Genomic DNA, 15713 nt, shown 5'->3' on the forward strand with positions numbered 1-15713 from the left:
AATAATTTCTGATACTTTATCTGCCGGTTTTTCATTATCTTTTCTCCTGCTGCTTCTTCTTTCTCTCTTTTTTTTCTTTCCCAACTCGACCTTCAGGGGAATTGCAATTCTAATTGGAATTCAATTTGAGTAAGAGGACGAAGCGGCAGCAGAAGAAGCAACAGTTTGTTGAAGGAGTCGCACGCACACTTGGACACCTCACACACACACAAGTACGTGAAATACATTTAAGCTCGGCTCACACGCACACCGGTTAAACTTGTTATCGGCCGCATGCAAGAACCCAAAATTACAACAACAACAACCACTGGAAACTCGAAAACGAGTTCTGGAATAGCAAAAGCAACAACAACAACAACAAGAGGGGAGCACCACCATTGCGGCGGCGGCACTCAAGTGTTTTATTTTGAAACGCTCATGGTTATTGAATGTAATTTGGGTAAAAAATGCAAGCTTACACAGACACTCACACACTCGAGTTGTTTTTTGTTTAAGTTTTTGCTATTTTTTGTTATTATCTGTCACTACCGGTCAAATTAAAAACAAACGAACGTAAATCAACGGAAAACGAAAAAAACACGACCGCCACAACAGCCGCCGACGAGCTTTTGGCTTTTGGCTTCAGCTTCAAAACACTTTCTTCTGGCGCTCAGGCAGTGTTACCAGACGCAGATTTGGCTTTTCCCCTATAAAATCTCAGAAAGTTTAGATATTTCCCTAAAATATCCAAGTGTCCCCCCAAATTCAAAAAATCAATTTATTTTATTTTATGTAATTTATCATTATGAAAAAACAAAAATGTTGGCATTGGAAAAAATAATTTATGCTTTGGTTTATTCTAGCCACAAGTAAGATTATTTATTTTTAGATTTCACAATGCTTGCTGTTTTATTTTCATATTATTTATTTAATATTTAAAAAAAAATTTTAATTTTCAAGAAAATTCTTTAAAATTATTTTGAGACAGTTTTTGTGTATATTTGTCATTAAATTTAAATGCTTATATAATTATATATAATTTTGTATCACTCCACCAAGCGAATATAACTTTACGTGGAATAAACACATTGAAACCATAAAAAACAGATATTATAAATACTTTTTTAAATATGTATTTATCATTTATTAAGAATTTCTTCTTAAATAATAAGAAAGATTATAAAAGTAAGTGCTGATGCTGTTAATTTAATTTTTTAATCATATATTTATTTTCGTTGAATTTCTTAAACATTTATTTACTCCATTTTCATAATTTTTTATATATATTTCTTTCCAATTTGCGGAATTAACCGGCTTTCCAATGAGGAAAAAGGCACTGTGCCCGCTGACTTTTCCGCTGATAATGAAAAAAACTCTGAAAATTCTCATAATAACAACCAAAAAACAGTTACATTTAAAATTTGAGTATCCGTTTTATCAAAGTCTAATTTACCCTCTAATAACACACGAAAGAAAGTTATTTTTCGACACTAAATAAACGCTAAGCGTTCATGGATTCCTTTATTAAAATTATTGGCACTAGTACACGAATGTCTACGAGTATCTAACTCCCGCCATTATTAACCTGGGCCTGTTCCACTGCACTTATCTGACCCTGCAGCTCCTGGATGTGCTGCTCAAACTTTTGGATATCGCCGGTGATCTGCTGCAGACTGGTCAGCACGTTCTTCAGCTTCTCGCCGTCGATTTGGACCTCCAGCTCGCGGATCTGCTTGGTCACGTTGCCGGTGAGCGAGACGCACTCGACCAGTTCACTACAGTTGGCATGGAGCTGGGCCAGCAGCTTGTAAGCCCGCTTGGCGTGCAGGTCATGCTTGGCGCTCTGGAAGAGCAGATCATCGGTGTAGTTAAACTGCCGCTGCAACTGGGCGCCCACCACGTTCAGTTGCTTCTGCAACTGTCGGGTGTCGTCCAGAACTTTAAAGATATCGGCTCGCTGCTTCCGGATATTCCCTATAAATTCGTGGATCCGGCGGGTGTACTCCTTGCGAGGAGCCAGGGATTGGCTGGCGGATCTCAGGGTGGCATTCAGTTCGTTGTGCTGCTTGGTCTTTGCCTGGAGTTCCTGCTCCAATTGCTCGATGTTGCTCCGGATGCCCTGGACATGTTGGGCTTCTTTGGCGGTCTTCAGTGTTTCTAGTGTTTCCAGCAGGGGCTTCCTGTACTCCTGCCACTGCTGCGTGAGGGTTTCTCTCTTCGCCTGCGTGCTCTTCAGCAGGGCCTCCAGCTTGTTCAAGTTCTGCTCGGAATCGGCCAGGACCAAAGAGGTACGTTCGTGAAGCTTTAGCACAGGTTGAATGCGGCCTATCTCCTCGGTGGCCTTGCTCTCCCGCAGTTTCGAGGCAGCCAGCGCCGCTGCATGGGATTTTCGCTCCATGAGGAGGGATTCGCACTGCGAACGCAGCTCTTGGACCTCGTTGCTGAGTTGCTCAAGGGGAGAGACCTCCTCCTCGGTGCCGGATGTTGAAGATTTATCCACGGGATGAGAGACCTTGGGAAGCAGAGGCGGCGCCACCTCCTCAATGCCCGAGAAGAGGTGCAGCGAGTCGGGGAGCTCGGGGCCCCAGCGCTCCAGTTCGTTTTTGTGCAGCACGGAGGCGATGAGATCCACCGAACTGGAGGCCGTCTGCTGGAAGATATTGGGCGCCAGCTGGTCAAAATACTGCTGCACCTCCTTGGTGCGCTCCTCGGGGTTGGCGGACGGAACGCTGAGATTGATATGCGGCCGAAAGTCAATGCACAAACTGCTGCAGCCTAGCGACTTCCGGTTGCCCACCGAGCGGGCAAACTGTGGCACCCACGGCGTCTTCAGTTGCGTGGCAAGCTCCTTGCGTATCTTCCGCTGCAGGATTTCCCTGTGGCTCAGCGACTGCGACTTCCCGACTCCGTCCTCCGCCGCCTGGCGCTCTCGTGGCAGCTGTTCGATCAGGAACATAAGCAGACGCCGCAGCTCGACGGCGTTGGGATAGAGGAACGTCTGGTAGCCGATGTCGCCCCTGTAGCCGGCATCCTTGCATCCCTCGGCCAGGGAGCTAGCCACACTAAAACGCTGGGCCATCGCTCCGCCAGGCAGAGACCGGGGAAGCTGCACATCCGGACGGATTTCGCCCAGGCAGCTGGACACCGCCCGCACGACCTGTTCCGGCGTGAATTCCGCCAGTTCCTCCGTCGGTTCGATGGCCGGGTCCACCTGGTGCAGCTGGTGCATGATTATCTTGTCCACCTCGTCCATGTCTCCGTTTGTTTTCGGTTTATTTTCGCATTTTAATGGGAGTAATTGTTTTTGTGACCTGTTTTGTGCGACAGTCACCGCGAAGCGCAACCATTTGCCGCAGTCTGGCAGCGCTGGCGAGTGCCTAAGCTGAGCTGGCAACGCTGTTAGCTTTTATTTAAATTGTAACGAACTTTTGCTGGATATTATCAAAGAGTATAGAATTATAGTTCTATACTTTTTGATATTATGTTCCTAGAAATGATTACATTAATAAATACAGTATCATAATCTAAAAAAAAAAGATTAATTAAAAAACAAATCTTTTTATAAACGTTTATTTTACTTCTGGCTAAGATTTATATGGTTAGAAAAATATATAAAAATATATAAAATAGGTTTAAGTTAAGATATTACAACTGCAACAGATAATACTGGGTATATATTTTGTTACTTACTTCACAGGGCTTTCATTCTTTGACAATTGAAAATCATCATAACTAAATACAAAAATAATAAATATCATCAAATTGTTAATCAATTTTAATCATTATTGATAATCAAAAAAATACAAATCAATGTGAAATGATTACGGTCCCTGCTAAATGCAAATATCGTAACAAATATCTGTTCAACATCAAAAGATGTTTACAAGTTTATAATTGTAATGGAATTTTGTTAGAATAACAACAACATTAAAAGTTCATCAACAAAACGAGAGTAATAAATATTTCGGATTTTCTTAAATCATAAATTATTTTTATGAAAGAGAAATAAGTTTGCATTGGCCCCCTAAACTTGGTCCCTGACATTTTAGGTCTTTGCGTCATTACCAAGTATTTAACCAACCCTTTTCGGTTGTGATTCAAGTGACAATTCGCTGATATTCATGTATATAGCCGCGTGGGCAGAAAATCGTCTTTACGGACACGCAACCACAAAGCCTAATTGAATTTGGCCATCGTAGCGGCTGCGCTATAAATGTCGCCACGCGACAGATGCAATCAGTTCTGCTCGCTCTGTGAGAAGGGTTGAGTATCGGGATCGGGATCGGGCTCGGGAGCGGTATCGCTTTCGGTTTCGGGATGGAACCGCTGTGCAATGCCAGCGAACCGCCACTGCGTCCGGAGGCTCGAACATCCGGCAGCGGGGACCTGCAGTTCCTCGGCTGGAACGTGCCACCGGATCAGATCCAGTACATTCCGGAGCACTGGCTGACGCAGCTGGAGCCGCCTGCCTCCATGCACTACATGCTGGGCGTCTTCTACATCTTTCTCTTCTGCGCCTCGACGGTGGGCAACGGCATGGTGATCTGGATCTTCAGCACATCCAAGTCGCTGCGTACGCCCTCCAATATGTTCGTCCTGAATCTGGCCGTCTTCGATCTGATCATGTGCCTCAAGGCGCCGATCTTCATCTACAACAGCTTTCATCGGGGATTCGCTTTGGGCAATACCTGGTGCCAGATATTCGCAGCCATTGGATCCTATTCGGGCATTGGAGCTGGGATGACGAACGCGGCTATAGGCTACGATCGTTTCAATGTTATCACCAAGCCGATGAACAGGAACATGACATTTACGAAGGCGGTGGTAATGAACATTATCATCTGGCTGTACTGCACGCCGTGGGTCGTCCTGCCGCTGACGCAATTCTGGGATAGATTCGTGCCAGGTGAGAAATGAGAGCTCATATCGAGAGAATTTTATTTACACCTAACAATAGCACGAGTTATGCAATTTTAAATAAGTTCGATAGCTCTTAGAAATTGCTAATGTCTAAGGGTTTCATTTCCTCCCAACTGGTGCCATCATGGGGCAATGGACTGTGGATCCAGGGCGAGATAAAAGTCCAGAAACCGCGCCGACCCAACAAGAGCTTGATGTTGCTTCGCAGTCCGAGGTTGTACCGGAGCTCTGAACCCGTATAGAAAGTAGTATTCAAATAGAAGATCGGCAGTTGATAGGGCAGCATCAGCAGTGAGAAAGCCAAGGCGTAGGTGTTGAGCATAAGAAGCCAGTTCTGCCACAAAAACTCATTCCAATTACCAGCATGCACGTTGTTTTCCCTCTTCAGAACACTTTTAATTATCCACACAAGTACATATCGATTCTGAAAGTCCTTATTGACCACAACCGCCAGTAAATGACAGCCCATGGACAATCCAGTGCCTAGGGCCAGGTAGAACTGAAGCCAGAAGAAATATCTGTAGTTTTTGTGGCCAATGCAAGTGGCCGTGAAAATGCAGTGGTGATCCCGCCGCAAGACACAGAACTTGCACAATTTGCAATGCCAGGCTCTAGGCTGTAGTGAAAGGATATTTTCAGAGTTAGCCCAGGGATAGGATGATGGAAAATATTAGAAAATGGAAGAGTGAAATGGAAGAATGAAATGACCAACCCACCCATATTATTCTCTAAACTTACCGGCACTTTCATTTTGCATACATCGCAGTAGGCCCATAGGTGCTCCTCCTCCGTCTTCGGAAAACGGCGCTCCTCGGGCAGACTCGCCACCGAAGTGTCCGTCAGATAGCAGGCCAACTGGTTGCCCAGGATGTTGTAAATAATAAAGGCGGCCACCAGCCAAGCTAGCTTGTACATTGCTCCGCTGGTGTCGAAAATGAAGGGCACCACATAGAGCATGTCAGCCAGAAAAAAGAATGCAGTTCCTACCAGCAGCAGGCCAACACAGTAGGGATGTGTTATAGTCACGAAAACCTTTGGATTTTCATTTGCAAAACGTTTGCAAACATTTACCACGAAACACATTCTTTTGATTTAACGAAAAGCTCCAAAAATTAGGGAGTTTGTGTGTTTTATTTAAACTGACATATTATGAGTAGCTTTCTTATTTTTACTTTAGGTTAGGGTTTAGGGCGACGATTCATATGTTGCTGCTGATCAAGAATATATCTACTTTATAGGATCAGCTTCTGACTAAAATTATTATACCCTGCCAGGGTATAACCAAATTCAACTCCTTGACTAGGCATGTACATAGAGAAATGCCTATTTAATTAGCCGTTTTCAGAAAAGGATTGTACCCCCCAGTAGAACTCTTACTTCATTTTAACTGGACAAGCCCCATGAAGTGCATGCAATTTATTATGGATACGCTTAAGTACGACAACTTTTAGTAACAACTGCTCACAGAGGGACTGGTGGAGAACGATGCCCGTGCAGATGGCTAGGGCTAACGGAAAGGGCGATCGCCATGCCCATCGATGGGGTGGCAGGCGACTAAACGCCGGGAGAAGCCGTAGGCGCCTCGCTGGACTCGTTCACCTTTTTAATGACCACGTTTAGGGCCAGGTCGCCATCTTTTGCGAACAATTGGACAGTCGTCTTGTTGAGCACTAAGAAATCCGAATTGACGAAGCTGAAGCTCTCACGTATAGATTTCGGTGTGGACTTCCAGCGCAGGATGCGGTTATTGGCCTCCAGCGTGATATGGTACACGAAATCTGCAGCATCCAGGACGGACCCGATTATACGGCAGGTGGCGAAGAACTGCTGAAAGTCAGAACCGATTGATATCTTCTCCAATGAGAGCAGGAAGTGGCGGCCGAAGCAGGTCTGCACCATGGTCCAGTCAAGGGCGCCTTCCAGATTTACGTTGGTGGCCAGAAAAATTATGTCGGTGCCATCCATGGTGATTATGTTCTCGTGGGTGCTGATCAAATGTTCGTACACATCGCCCAACGGTCCCTGCCAGACGCACTTGTCGTCGGGATAGGGGCAGCTGTACAGGCTGCACTCGCACCTCTCCTCGTGAATATTCTTCTCCGAATACGCAAGCCGGGCTTGACAGCCCAGATGCGAGTACTTGCAGGGGAATATCAGCTTGGATGCCACCTTCTCCATGCCCAGGTTGCGAATGCTGGACAGGGCCGCGCGACAAACAGGACATAGGGTCACCATTTGGCGGCAGGAATGGCAGATCATGTGGCCCCGGGGACACTGCATTATGGGGGGCATCATGTAGCCGAAGCACACCGGGCACTCTAGCAACGAGTACAGGAACTCACTGGGAACCCCCGCCTCTTGCTCCGCTTCGGCTGCCTGAAGAGGAGACGCAGCAGATTGATCGCATGCAGCCGGGGAGGGCCATTGGACACCACTGAATCTTGGTGGGGCTGTCGAATTTTTATCGCTGTTTTGTTGGTTCTCCAAAGGCATCTTTACGGTTAATTTTATTAGCGAATGGAACTAGAGAATTTTTAGCAAGTAAAAATAGATTTCGAATGGGTATTTTAAATTTCGAATTGTTTGTCCCCTTAAAATTTTAGTCTGGTTAAAAGCTGTTCTAAAAAGAATCAGAGCTGAAAGTGATAGACGATCTGCTAGTGAGTTTACAAAAATTACTGAAAAGCCATGGCCAACTGGGTAGGAAGTTAACAATGCTTAGAGTTCTAAGCAGGGATGGTAGCAATTATAATTTTAACAATAAAAATAAAATAAATAAGCGTTTTTTCTTATAATAAAGCAAAAAGTTTAATTTAATTCTAACTATTCAACTTTTTAAAAAAGTTGAGGAATAGTGATTTTTTTTAATTTTTATAAAAAAGTAGAAAAATTACTGTTATTTATTTTAAAAACAATAATTAAAATTTAAAATTATTCTTTAATTTTTACTTAAAAACTGGAAAATGACAGTTATTCGTCAATCCGTTGTTAAGTTATTACGATTTAATTTTTAAAATAAAAATTGACAAATAACTTTTATTTTCAATATTTTAAAGTAAATATTGAAGAATATTTTCAATTATTTTAAAAAATAAAAAAATAATAACAAAACTTTTAAATAAATATTTAAAAATTATAATTTGTAAATATTTTGTAAATTTTAAATAAGAGAAAAAACGCAATTAAAACACAAACATTGATTATAAAAGTTTATCTTATCTTTAAAAAAACTCCTTCAATAATATGGTATACTTAAATATTTCATCTTTCCGGCTCCATTTTTGGTGGTAACTTTTATTTTACTCATAACTCTTATTTGCAATCCCTGGTTCTACGTTTAGGGACTGCTTATTCATATAATCTTAAAGCCACTAAACCAAAATTAATATAACGAATTTATTGTTTTTACGAATATATTCTGAATCCCCGATGTATTCAGAGTTTGGCTGCTTCCAATATACGTATCGCTTTCCCCCGACTATAAATAATTACTTCCATCTTCCGATTTTCCAGATTAATAAACCGTTTTCTTTACTTTTACTAATCACGTTTATTTCACTTTTGTAGTTTTGTGTCTGTGTAAGTGATCTCGTATGGTAGTGGCGCGATAAATCGTCGCATTAAAAGCTAATTACGGTGCAGATGATGCTGTAAATCATTTGTCTTCCGTTTACTTCGAACGAACGAGTGGGAAATAAAATCAAAGGCATGAGCCGGGCCGGGGGAGATCGCCTAAACTAGGTTGGACATTTAAACATTAACATTGCTTCGTTTACTATTCCGGGGATTGGGTTTAAATGGGGGAAGGGGGCAAGGGTTAACTGTCTTTTTAGCCTGACAAAAAAATATTTTTTTTCCTTCTTTGTGTGTGTATTTTTGTTTTTTTCGTTTTTGTGAAGATGGTTTTTGGCCGAACAAAACAACTTTTGAGTTATTACAGATTATCGCTATCAAATATTACTTTATCTTTGATGGTTTCGCCATTGCTGCTGCTGTGGTTCTTGTTATTGTTTGTTGTGTTGTGTTCGTTCACTTAACATTTACAAGTATTGTATAAAATAATTTACATTAACTAAACTAGACATGTTCGAGTGTGATGATCGAGTGTTTCTTGTTTCTCGTTTCTGGTTGGAGTGGAGTGGAGTGTGTGTGTGTGTGTCCAGAGTGTTCACTGTAGTGGGTGGGCACGCGCAGGCAGCTCTGCTCCAGGTGTGTGTGGCCCTTAAAAACTAAATTAAACTAAAGCAGAATGAACCCCACGACGCTTACTAAAACGTTAAACACACTGAAACATTGAAATATATATAGAGGGTGTATATGGTAGCTAAAAAAAATCAAGTCCTACAACTAGAGTACCAATCGAACCGTTTAGACATACAAAACATATACAGGACCTGTTCGTGTACTCAAAAGTTCGCCAATTGTTGTGCTTTAAACTCAGAAAAATGTTGATAGAATAGCAAATCTTAAGATTTAGATCAAATTCATACAATTAGCACAGATTTATGTTCGGTTTTAGTTCACCTGTGAGCAAAGTTAGCTTGAGTTGCAACTTCGAACGAAGAGAAAACGGAACAGGCCTGATATTTTCATAGATATATATACATATGCATGTTGTATGTGGCTATTTAAATGGAGAATCATTTTTATAAAACAACTCTGCACAACTCTCTCCTTCTCTTCTGCCGTCTTCTCTCCTCCCTTGTCCCTTCTCACATTCTTTCAAAGAGTCAAACGCCTGATGCGAACAGAGGGCTATAAACTATATGTATATATATATATATATGTATATGTAGCGGAAAAGTAAACCGAAAAATAATGAAGAACTCGAAGAATTGACAGTGCGCTTAGACCAGGGAGATGGTCACATTGATGCCCAGATTGCCATTGTCGGCAAACAGCTGCGCAATCGACGTGTCGAACACCAGACAGTCCGAGTTGTGAATCGCCGAGGCTACGCCCTCGTGGATGGAACGCGGCATGGCCTCCCAGGTGAGCCGGCGTCGGTTTCCGTTCAGCTCCAGGCGGTACACAAAGTTCTCGGCCTCCTTGCGCGACCCAATTAGCTGGACGATGGCAAAGAACTGCTGGTGGCCGTCGTACTTTTCCTGCTTCTCCAGAACGAGCATAAAGTGGTGGCCGAAGCAGGACTGCATCATCACCCAGTCGACGGCGCCGGGCAGGTTGATGTCGGTGGCCAGGAACACAATGTCCTCGCCCTGCAGCGTCGTGATGCTCTTGTGCGACATCATCAGATGCTGCATGACTAGGTCCAGTGGGCCCTGCCACTTGCAGCTGGCGCCCGGACAGGGACACAGGTAGGGCCTGCATTCGCACGTCTCCTCGTGCTCCGTCTTCTCCGTGTAGACCAGCGAGGCTGTGCACCCGTAGCCGGAGTGCTTGCACGGGAACTTCACGTTCGAGGCCACCTTCTCCATCGCCAAATTGCGGATATTCGCCAGGGGACCGCGGCATGTGGGGCAGCAGGTGAGCTTGGAGCGGCAGGAAACGCACACCAGATGCCCGCTGGAGCACTGCAGGATCGGAGGCAGTACATAGTCAAAGCACACGGGGCATTCGAACAGTGAGGTCAGATCGGCGGACATGCCCGCATCACCGCCGCCGGCGGACGACAGCGACGAGCTGGACGATGAGGATGTGTTGGCCGAAGACGTGTTGCCGGCACTGGAGGATCCAGTCGAACTGTTCGTATTGGTGGCCACTCCCGTGGCTGCTCCTGCTGCTGCTGTCGGTTCGCGGCGCTTCGGGTTGATTTTATTGGACATCGGAAGGGTTCTTGCGGCGGCACGAATGTGTCTACAATTCTCCTCGGTACCTCCAATCCCCGCCAGGTTCAGCTTTGGCCTAGGCGTTCCTTGTGCGTTTATCTACAAACAACAAAATATAATTAGTGAGTAATGTGTGCATTTGTGTTGTAGGTAATCGAGGCAAAGGTGAATAATACATTCTGAAAACTTCTAGTAAAGGTTTAGATTTTTCCTTTTCACACGAATCCACATCACTTTCGTATCCGTACTCAGCGACACCTAAAAGCTTTATAAAAAAAAATGCAAAGGGTTCCTAAATTCATTTTTTAAAAGAATGCCAAGGGTTTCTAAGTTATATTAGTTTCCTCTTATTACGTTTTAAATTAACGTTCTACTCCTTATCTACTTCATTTTAATTTCAGTTTGTATCTGTAAGATATAATTCAATCAAAGCCCTCTATATCAAGGGAAGCCAAGTGATTCACAACTTCTACGCAGAGTTCTTACATTTACTCGTCGTTTGTTGTGCGTAGTTGATAAAAAAAAAAAAAAAAAAAAACAAAGATATTATTAAATTCCACCTGCCAACCGTGATCACATTCCTTGCGGCTTTTTGGAAAAGTCACAGCGATTAATCACCTCTGACCTTCACCTTGCCTCGGATTCACAATTGTTGTCGTTACCAAAATTATACATATACACAAAAGCAAAAAGAAAACTCACGCATTTGCGTGTATGGGAATTGCATTTAGGTAATTATTTAATGCGGAACGTATCGAACCTAGAGTTGGTGTCTAAAAAACCAGAGCCGTAAGCCAGTAACCCGGGGCCGCCGTCACGTCTCCGGCCCAAATGAAGGCCCGAAAACCAAAGGCCTCTTGGCCGGCACGTGTGAAACGACGCAAATATGTTGGCTCTTATCAGGCAGAGCTGACGGACGGCCATTAGGGACGACGACCCATTGAGGGACTGTGCGACTGTGGGGGTGTCGTGCTAGATGTAATGGGTGTGGTTCTCATAGCTGGACACAATGGGCACACATGAATATATATGGGGTATTGGGTGCGGGTGCTGGCACGGGTATATGAGTGAACCTCAGTCAGAAATGAAGCATTTCTTAAATAAAGGATCTTTAAGACGATCTATAACAATAAACAATATTATGTTGGATAATAAACATGAACATGTTTCTTCTTTTTATAAATTCACAAGTCAAAATTTTCTTTAATTTGAAATATTTAGATGATAAAATATTGGATACTTTTTACAAGACGAATCCTCAATTCGCATGTTGGCAACAGGAACTTTAAAGTTAGTTTAGTTATAAAAACAATATTTTTAAATATATTTTATAAGCTTATTTAAAATCTTTAAATTTAAAATATATATAAGACACAAATCATTCAACTGGGTTTTAATTTCTTAGAAAATTATAAAATATGTATATGAATCACAACGTTGTGATGTGTTACTATGAGTAAGAAACATTTAAACTTTATCATTTACTTAAAGCGAATTATACGATTTTAAATACTATTAAAACAAAATTCTCCAAAAAAACAAGGCACAGATACTGGAAATAGAGAGCTTAAAATATCAGCATTTGACTTAGCTACCCAGCGAAATAATTAAATTTGCCAATTCGTAACTTCGCGACTTTGTATCTTCACCCACATAAACGTAAGAACGCATAAACATGGGGACACGCAATGAAATGCGCGTAACGTAACCGATGCAACGGGGAATTCATGGGATGGGTAGCAGGAGGAAGAGTTTGGGGGGGGGGGCGGGTCACCAACAACAACGCAGATACTACGCACGCACACAGCGACAGACGACGTACACAACACACAGATACAGATGTACATGTATGTAATTAACAGTTCGTTTACGCTGCGTACCGTAGGCAACATTCATACGGGGTAAAAATGGTAATTGCTGCCACTAAAGTCATAGCCATGAATATAATTAACTCGGCTTTTTCATTCAATGAGTTGCGAAATATAAAATAGAAAACGTAAGTTGGTAAGTAGTAAGTTGCCGACCAGAGCGAAATGCTCTTTTTTAAGCCGTCATTAAAGTAGCTGCCTGGCTGGCTGCTGGCAAGCAGGCAACCAAACAGCAAAACAACAAAACAGCAAGAGTGCAACATAAACAACGGCAAATACATAATCGTCAATGTAAACTTACATGGCAGGCTGCTGCCTCCGAGAAATCGGGTGCTGGTAGTGGTGCCTTTGCCTGTGCTTGCGTCGGTGTGTGTGCGTATATATATAGGTGTATATATCCTCGCAGTGCAAGTTCCGTTTTTTATCCGTATTTTACAGTGTAAATCAATGCAGGTGGTTTTCCTCCTTGCGGGGCGGGGACGGGACGCGAAGCGACGCAGACCGAGGGGAAAAACTGCACACGCACACTGCGATAATGGAAACTGTTTTGATTGCTTTTCGCCTTTTCGTTTACCTTGCGCCAAACTCGAAATTCAGGCGTGAGCTAATTTCATTTGGCTTTTTATCTAATTTTTCTTTAACGCGCACACATTCATATTCGTTTGCCGTGCTCAGCTTTTGTTGTTATTTTTGTTGTTCCTTTTTTGCTGCGCTGCCGCCGCCACTGCTGCTGCTGCTGCTGTGTTGTTGTTGTGCTTGTTGTTGCACGAAAATATATCATTTGCATTTACACACAACAGCGAGCGCTGGGGTTTTTTCGTGTGTATTTTCTACTCTTCTATATTGCGTTCTTTGATCGCCGAGCCCAGCGGTTATTGCACTTGCACTTGCACGGTGTGAGGTTCAGTCTTTTTCGGCATTATACATGTGTGTTGGGTGTGATGGCTGCATTTGTTAGACGGTTAATTAATTAATTTACTAAGTGTTTCTTCTAATGTCAGCGTCGGTAGAGTGTGACCGTATCAGGGCTATAGGAAAATGTAGTGGAAAGAGCTGCAAACCTCGATAGTAATATCGATAGTATCGATTGTGGCTGTGTTGCAACTGAATATCTCACGAAATTTGTTGTATAACTTTGAATCTTAGAAATAGTTATAAAGAATTTAATAAAATGTGATTGATTAGTTCTAATCATTATATATAAATAAAATTTTTTTTTATTACAGTAAATTATATACAATTGGGAGCAATCCAAATTAATGTCAAATGAGTTGATTTTTAATTATTAGTTTGTTTTTTTTATGCAATTTAAAATGTTCGCAGAAAATAAGTTTGTTATAATAGTTTGTTATATTATTATTATAAAATGTTATTTGTTCGATACTATCAAAAATATCGATAGGTTTTACTATCACTATCTCCAAAACGGAGTGGCAGCACTACAGTCATAGGAGTCTGGCAGAACCGGCTTAGAAACAGTCTGGCAGCCTTATTTCTAGAGCTGGATGACGTTTTCCGTTACATTTTCATTTGCAACCTATTATTTGAATAACAAAATACACAGAAAATAAAATAATATTAAATAATGCCGATAATTAGGAAATGTAAAATAATACGACCTACAGCTTATTAAGAATAATACATTAAAATTAAAGGAATAAATAAATTCATCAAAAAATTCCTTTAAAAGTATGGCATAAAATATTAAAATAGTTTTGGATATAATTTAAAGTGCGATTTCTGTAACATCTATCCAAATAGCTAACAATACAATAAATGCAAAATAATCAAAACAATAATCAACCTGTTACATTTCCATCTTTCCAGAGGGCTATCTTACCTCCTGCTCGTTTGACTATCTCTCGGACAACTTTGACACTCGCCTCTTTGTGGGCACGATCTTCTTCTTCAGCTTCGTGTGTCCCACGCTGATGATCCTGTACTACTACTCACAGATCGTGGGGCATGTCTTCAGCCACGAGAAGGCTCTACGGGAGCAGGCCAAGAAGATGAACGTGGAGTCGCTGCGCTCGAATGTGGACAAGAGTAAGGAGACGGCCGAGATCCGCATAGCCAAGGCAGCCATCACCATCTGCTTCCTGTTTTTCGTATCCTGGACCCCCTACGGAGTGATGTCGCTGATTGGCGCCTTTGGGGACAAGAGTCTCCTGACTCCAGGTGCTACCATGATCCCGGCCTGCACCTGCAAGCTGGTGGCCTGCATAGATCCGTTCGTGTACGCCATTTCACATCCCAGATACCGCATGGAACTGCAGAAGCGCTGCCCCTGGCTGGGAGTCAACGAGAAGTCCGGGGAAGCTTCTTCGGCGCAGTCCACCACGACCCAGGAGCAGCAGCACACCACGGCGGCATAGAACTGACAAGTGGAAAATTCAAAATTCTGACAACCGATTTCGTAATACAAAAGCCTTGGAAAAACTATAAAGGATTCAAATAATCCAAAACGATAGAATAATGACCGAAACATTTTTCTTTTATAATTTGTAGTTCAACCTTCCTGAGTTTATACTAAATAAATAGCAAGTTATGGCAAAGAAAGTGTAAAAAGGGGAGTTAACATATTTGTTCGGATTGCAGCTGTCTGGGGGACTGACTGCTTTGGGGATTTCAATTGGTGGGTGATCTTTACACAGAGGGCGGGGCTTCAAGAGATTAAAGTGGTCACTATCAAATTTAAGAGTTTTTCCTTTTGATAAATTAAGCTTACAAGGTAAATATTCTTGGAAATTTAAATCAAAAACAAAAAACAAAAAAAAAGGGGAGTTTTCTTAATCTTGAGATCTTTGGTACTCACTATCCAAAACATTTGTGTCTGTCTTTTCTTTTGCCAAATAAATCAACATGCCCTAACAAAAGCCCAGAAACGAATTTTGTTTAATAAAGCCAAATAAAGTTAAAATCTGCTCTATTTGGTCCATTCAAACGAGGTTTTGTAAACAGTGACAGCAGCCATTGATTTAGGCGCGTGTGCCTGCACAGCAACCGACTCGTCTGGCCTTTTTGTGGAAAAAAAAAACATGCAAACAAATCCACAATTCTCTTTGTGGCGAAGGGGAGTTTCCTCAGCCGGCTGTTATACATAATATGTTGGCAAATTGGAAGCAAACAAACCCGGAATATATATATAATTTTGGCA

General features: G+C 42.3%; 6 protein-coding genes across 9 annotated transcripts in view; 1 reads left to right on the top strand and 5 right to left on the bottom strand.

The window, feature by feature from the left end:
- Positions 1 to 612, bottom strand: part of Lmpt (four and a half LIM domains protein limpet) — a 67210-nt gene extending 66598 nt beyond the window's left edge. The window contains exon 1 of one of the 2 annotated variants that reach the window (XM_017172748.3): positions 471 to 612. The gene's annotated coding sequence lies outside the window, so the exon portion shown is untranslated. Of the gene's footprint in view, positions 1 to 458 lie in introns of both variants that reach the window. The other variant, XM_070286158.1, reaches the window with a different exon arrangement.
- Positions 613 to 1456: 844 nt separating this feature from the next.
- On the bottom strand, positions 1457 to 3306 carry LOC108078967 (coiled-coil domain-containing protein 22 homolog). The gene has a single exon (XM_017173133.3). The coding sequence runs from the start codon at positions 3230 to 3232 to the stop codon at positions 1544 to 1546; it is 1689 nt and encodes a 562-aa protein (XP_017028622.1). The 5' UTR covers positions 3233 to 3306; the 3' UTR covers positions 1457 to 1543.
- A 920-nt stretch (positions 3307 to 4226) lies between these two features.
- On the top strand, positions 4227 to 15124 carry Rh4 (Rhodopsin 4). The gene is made up of 2 exons (XM_017172643.3): positions 4227 to 4885; positions 14384 to 15124. The coding sequence occupies exons 1-2, from the start codon at positions 4297 to 4299 to the stop codon at positions 14929 to 14931; spliced, it is 1137 nt and encodes a 378-aa protein (XP_017028132.1). The 5' UTR covers positions 4227 to 4296; the 3' UTR covers positions 14932 to 15124.
- LOC108078696 (probable palmitoyltransferase ZDHHC24) lies at positions 4894 to 6076 on the bottom strand. Of its 2 annotated transcripts, XM_041775422.2 has the most exons (3): positions 5887 to 6037; positions 5638 to 5821; positions 4894 to 5515 (listed from the first exon to the last, which is right to left on the bottom strand). In XM_041775422.2, exons 2-3 carry the CDS (start codon positions 5812 to 5814, stop codon positions 4973 to 4975), a joined length of 720 nt encoding a protein of 239 aa, XP_041631356.1. In that variant the 5' UTR covers positions 5815 to 5821; positions 5887 to 6037; the 3' UTR covers positions 4894 to 4972. The 2 variants fall into 2 exon arrangements, with proteins under 2 accessions (XP_041631356.1, XP_017028137.1); XM_017172648.3 differs by having other exon boundaries at positions 5638 to 6076.
- On the bottom strand, positions 6277 to 7573 carry sinah (sina homologue). Its single transcript, XM_017172647.3, has one exon. The coding sequence runs from the start codon at positions 7390 to 7392 to the stop codon at positions 6454 to 6456; it is 939 nt and encodes a 312-aa protein (XP_017028136.1). The 5' UTR covers positions 7393 to 7573; the 3' UTR covers positions 6277 to 6453.
- Positions 8773 to 13577, bottom strand: sina (seven in absentia). Of its 2 annotated transcripts, none has more exons than XM_017172645.3 (2): positions 12858 to 13577; positions 8773 to 10787 (listed from the first exon to the last, which is right to left on the bottom strand). In XM_017172645.3, the coding sequence occupies exon 2, from the start codon at positions 10683 to 10685 to the stop codon at positions 9747 to 9749; it is 939 nt and encodes a 312-aa protein (XP_017028134.1). In that variant the 5' UTR covers positions 10686 to 10787; positions 12858 to 13577; the 3' UTR covers positions 8773 to 9746. The 2 variants fall into 2 exon arrangements, with proteins under 2 accessions (XP_017028134.1, XP_017028135.1); XM_017172646.3 differs by lacking the exon at positions 12858 to 13577 and adding an exon at positions 10865 to 11001.
- Positions 15125 to 15713: the final 589 nt, after the last annotated feature.

This window comes from Drosophila kikkawai, chromosome 3L (assembly GCF_030179895.1).
Source record: "Drosophila kikkawai strain 14028-0561.14 chromosome 3L, DkikHiC1v2, whole genome shotgun sequence".
NCBI lineage: Eukaryota > Metazoa > Arthropoda > Insecta > Diptera > Drosophilidae > Drosophila > Drosophila kikkawai.

Bases quoted from the DNA above. Each gene is read 5' to 3' on its own strand.
- LOC108078967 (XM_017173133.3), bottom strand. From the start codon at position 3,232: ATGGACGAGGTGGACAAGATAATCATGCACCAGCTGCACCAGGTGGAC.
- Rh4 (XM_017172643.3), top strand. From the start codon at position 4,297: ATGGAACCGCTGTGCAATGCCAGCGAACCGCCACTGCGTCCGGAGGCT. The intron at 4,886-14,383 runs GTGAGAAATGAG...CCATCTTTCCAG, and splicing joins CTGGGATAGATTCGTGCCAG to AGGGCTATCTTACCTCCTGC.
- LOC108078696 (XM_017172648.3), bottom strand. From the start codon at position 5,982: ATGTGTTTCGTGGTAAATGTTTGCAAACGTTTTGCAAATGAAAATCCA. The intron at 5,516-5,637 runs GTAAGTTTAGAG...CTTTCACTACAG, and splicing joins TATGCAAAATGAAAGTGCCG to CCTAGAGCCTGGCATTGCAA.
- sinah (XM_017172647.3), bottom strand. From the start codon at position 7,392: ATGCCTTTGGAGAACCAACAAAACAGCGATAAAAATTCGACAGCCCCA.
- sina (XM_017172645.3), bottom strand. From the start codon at position 10,685: ATGTCCAATAAAATCAACCCGAAGCGCCGCGAACCGACAGCAGCAGCA.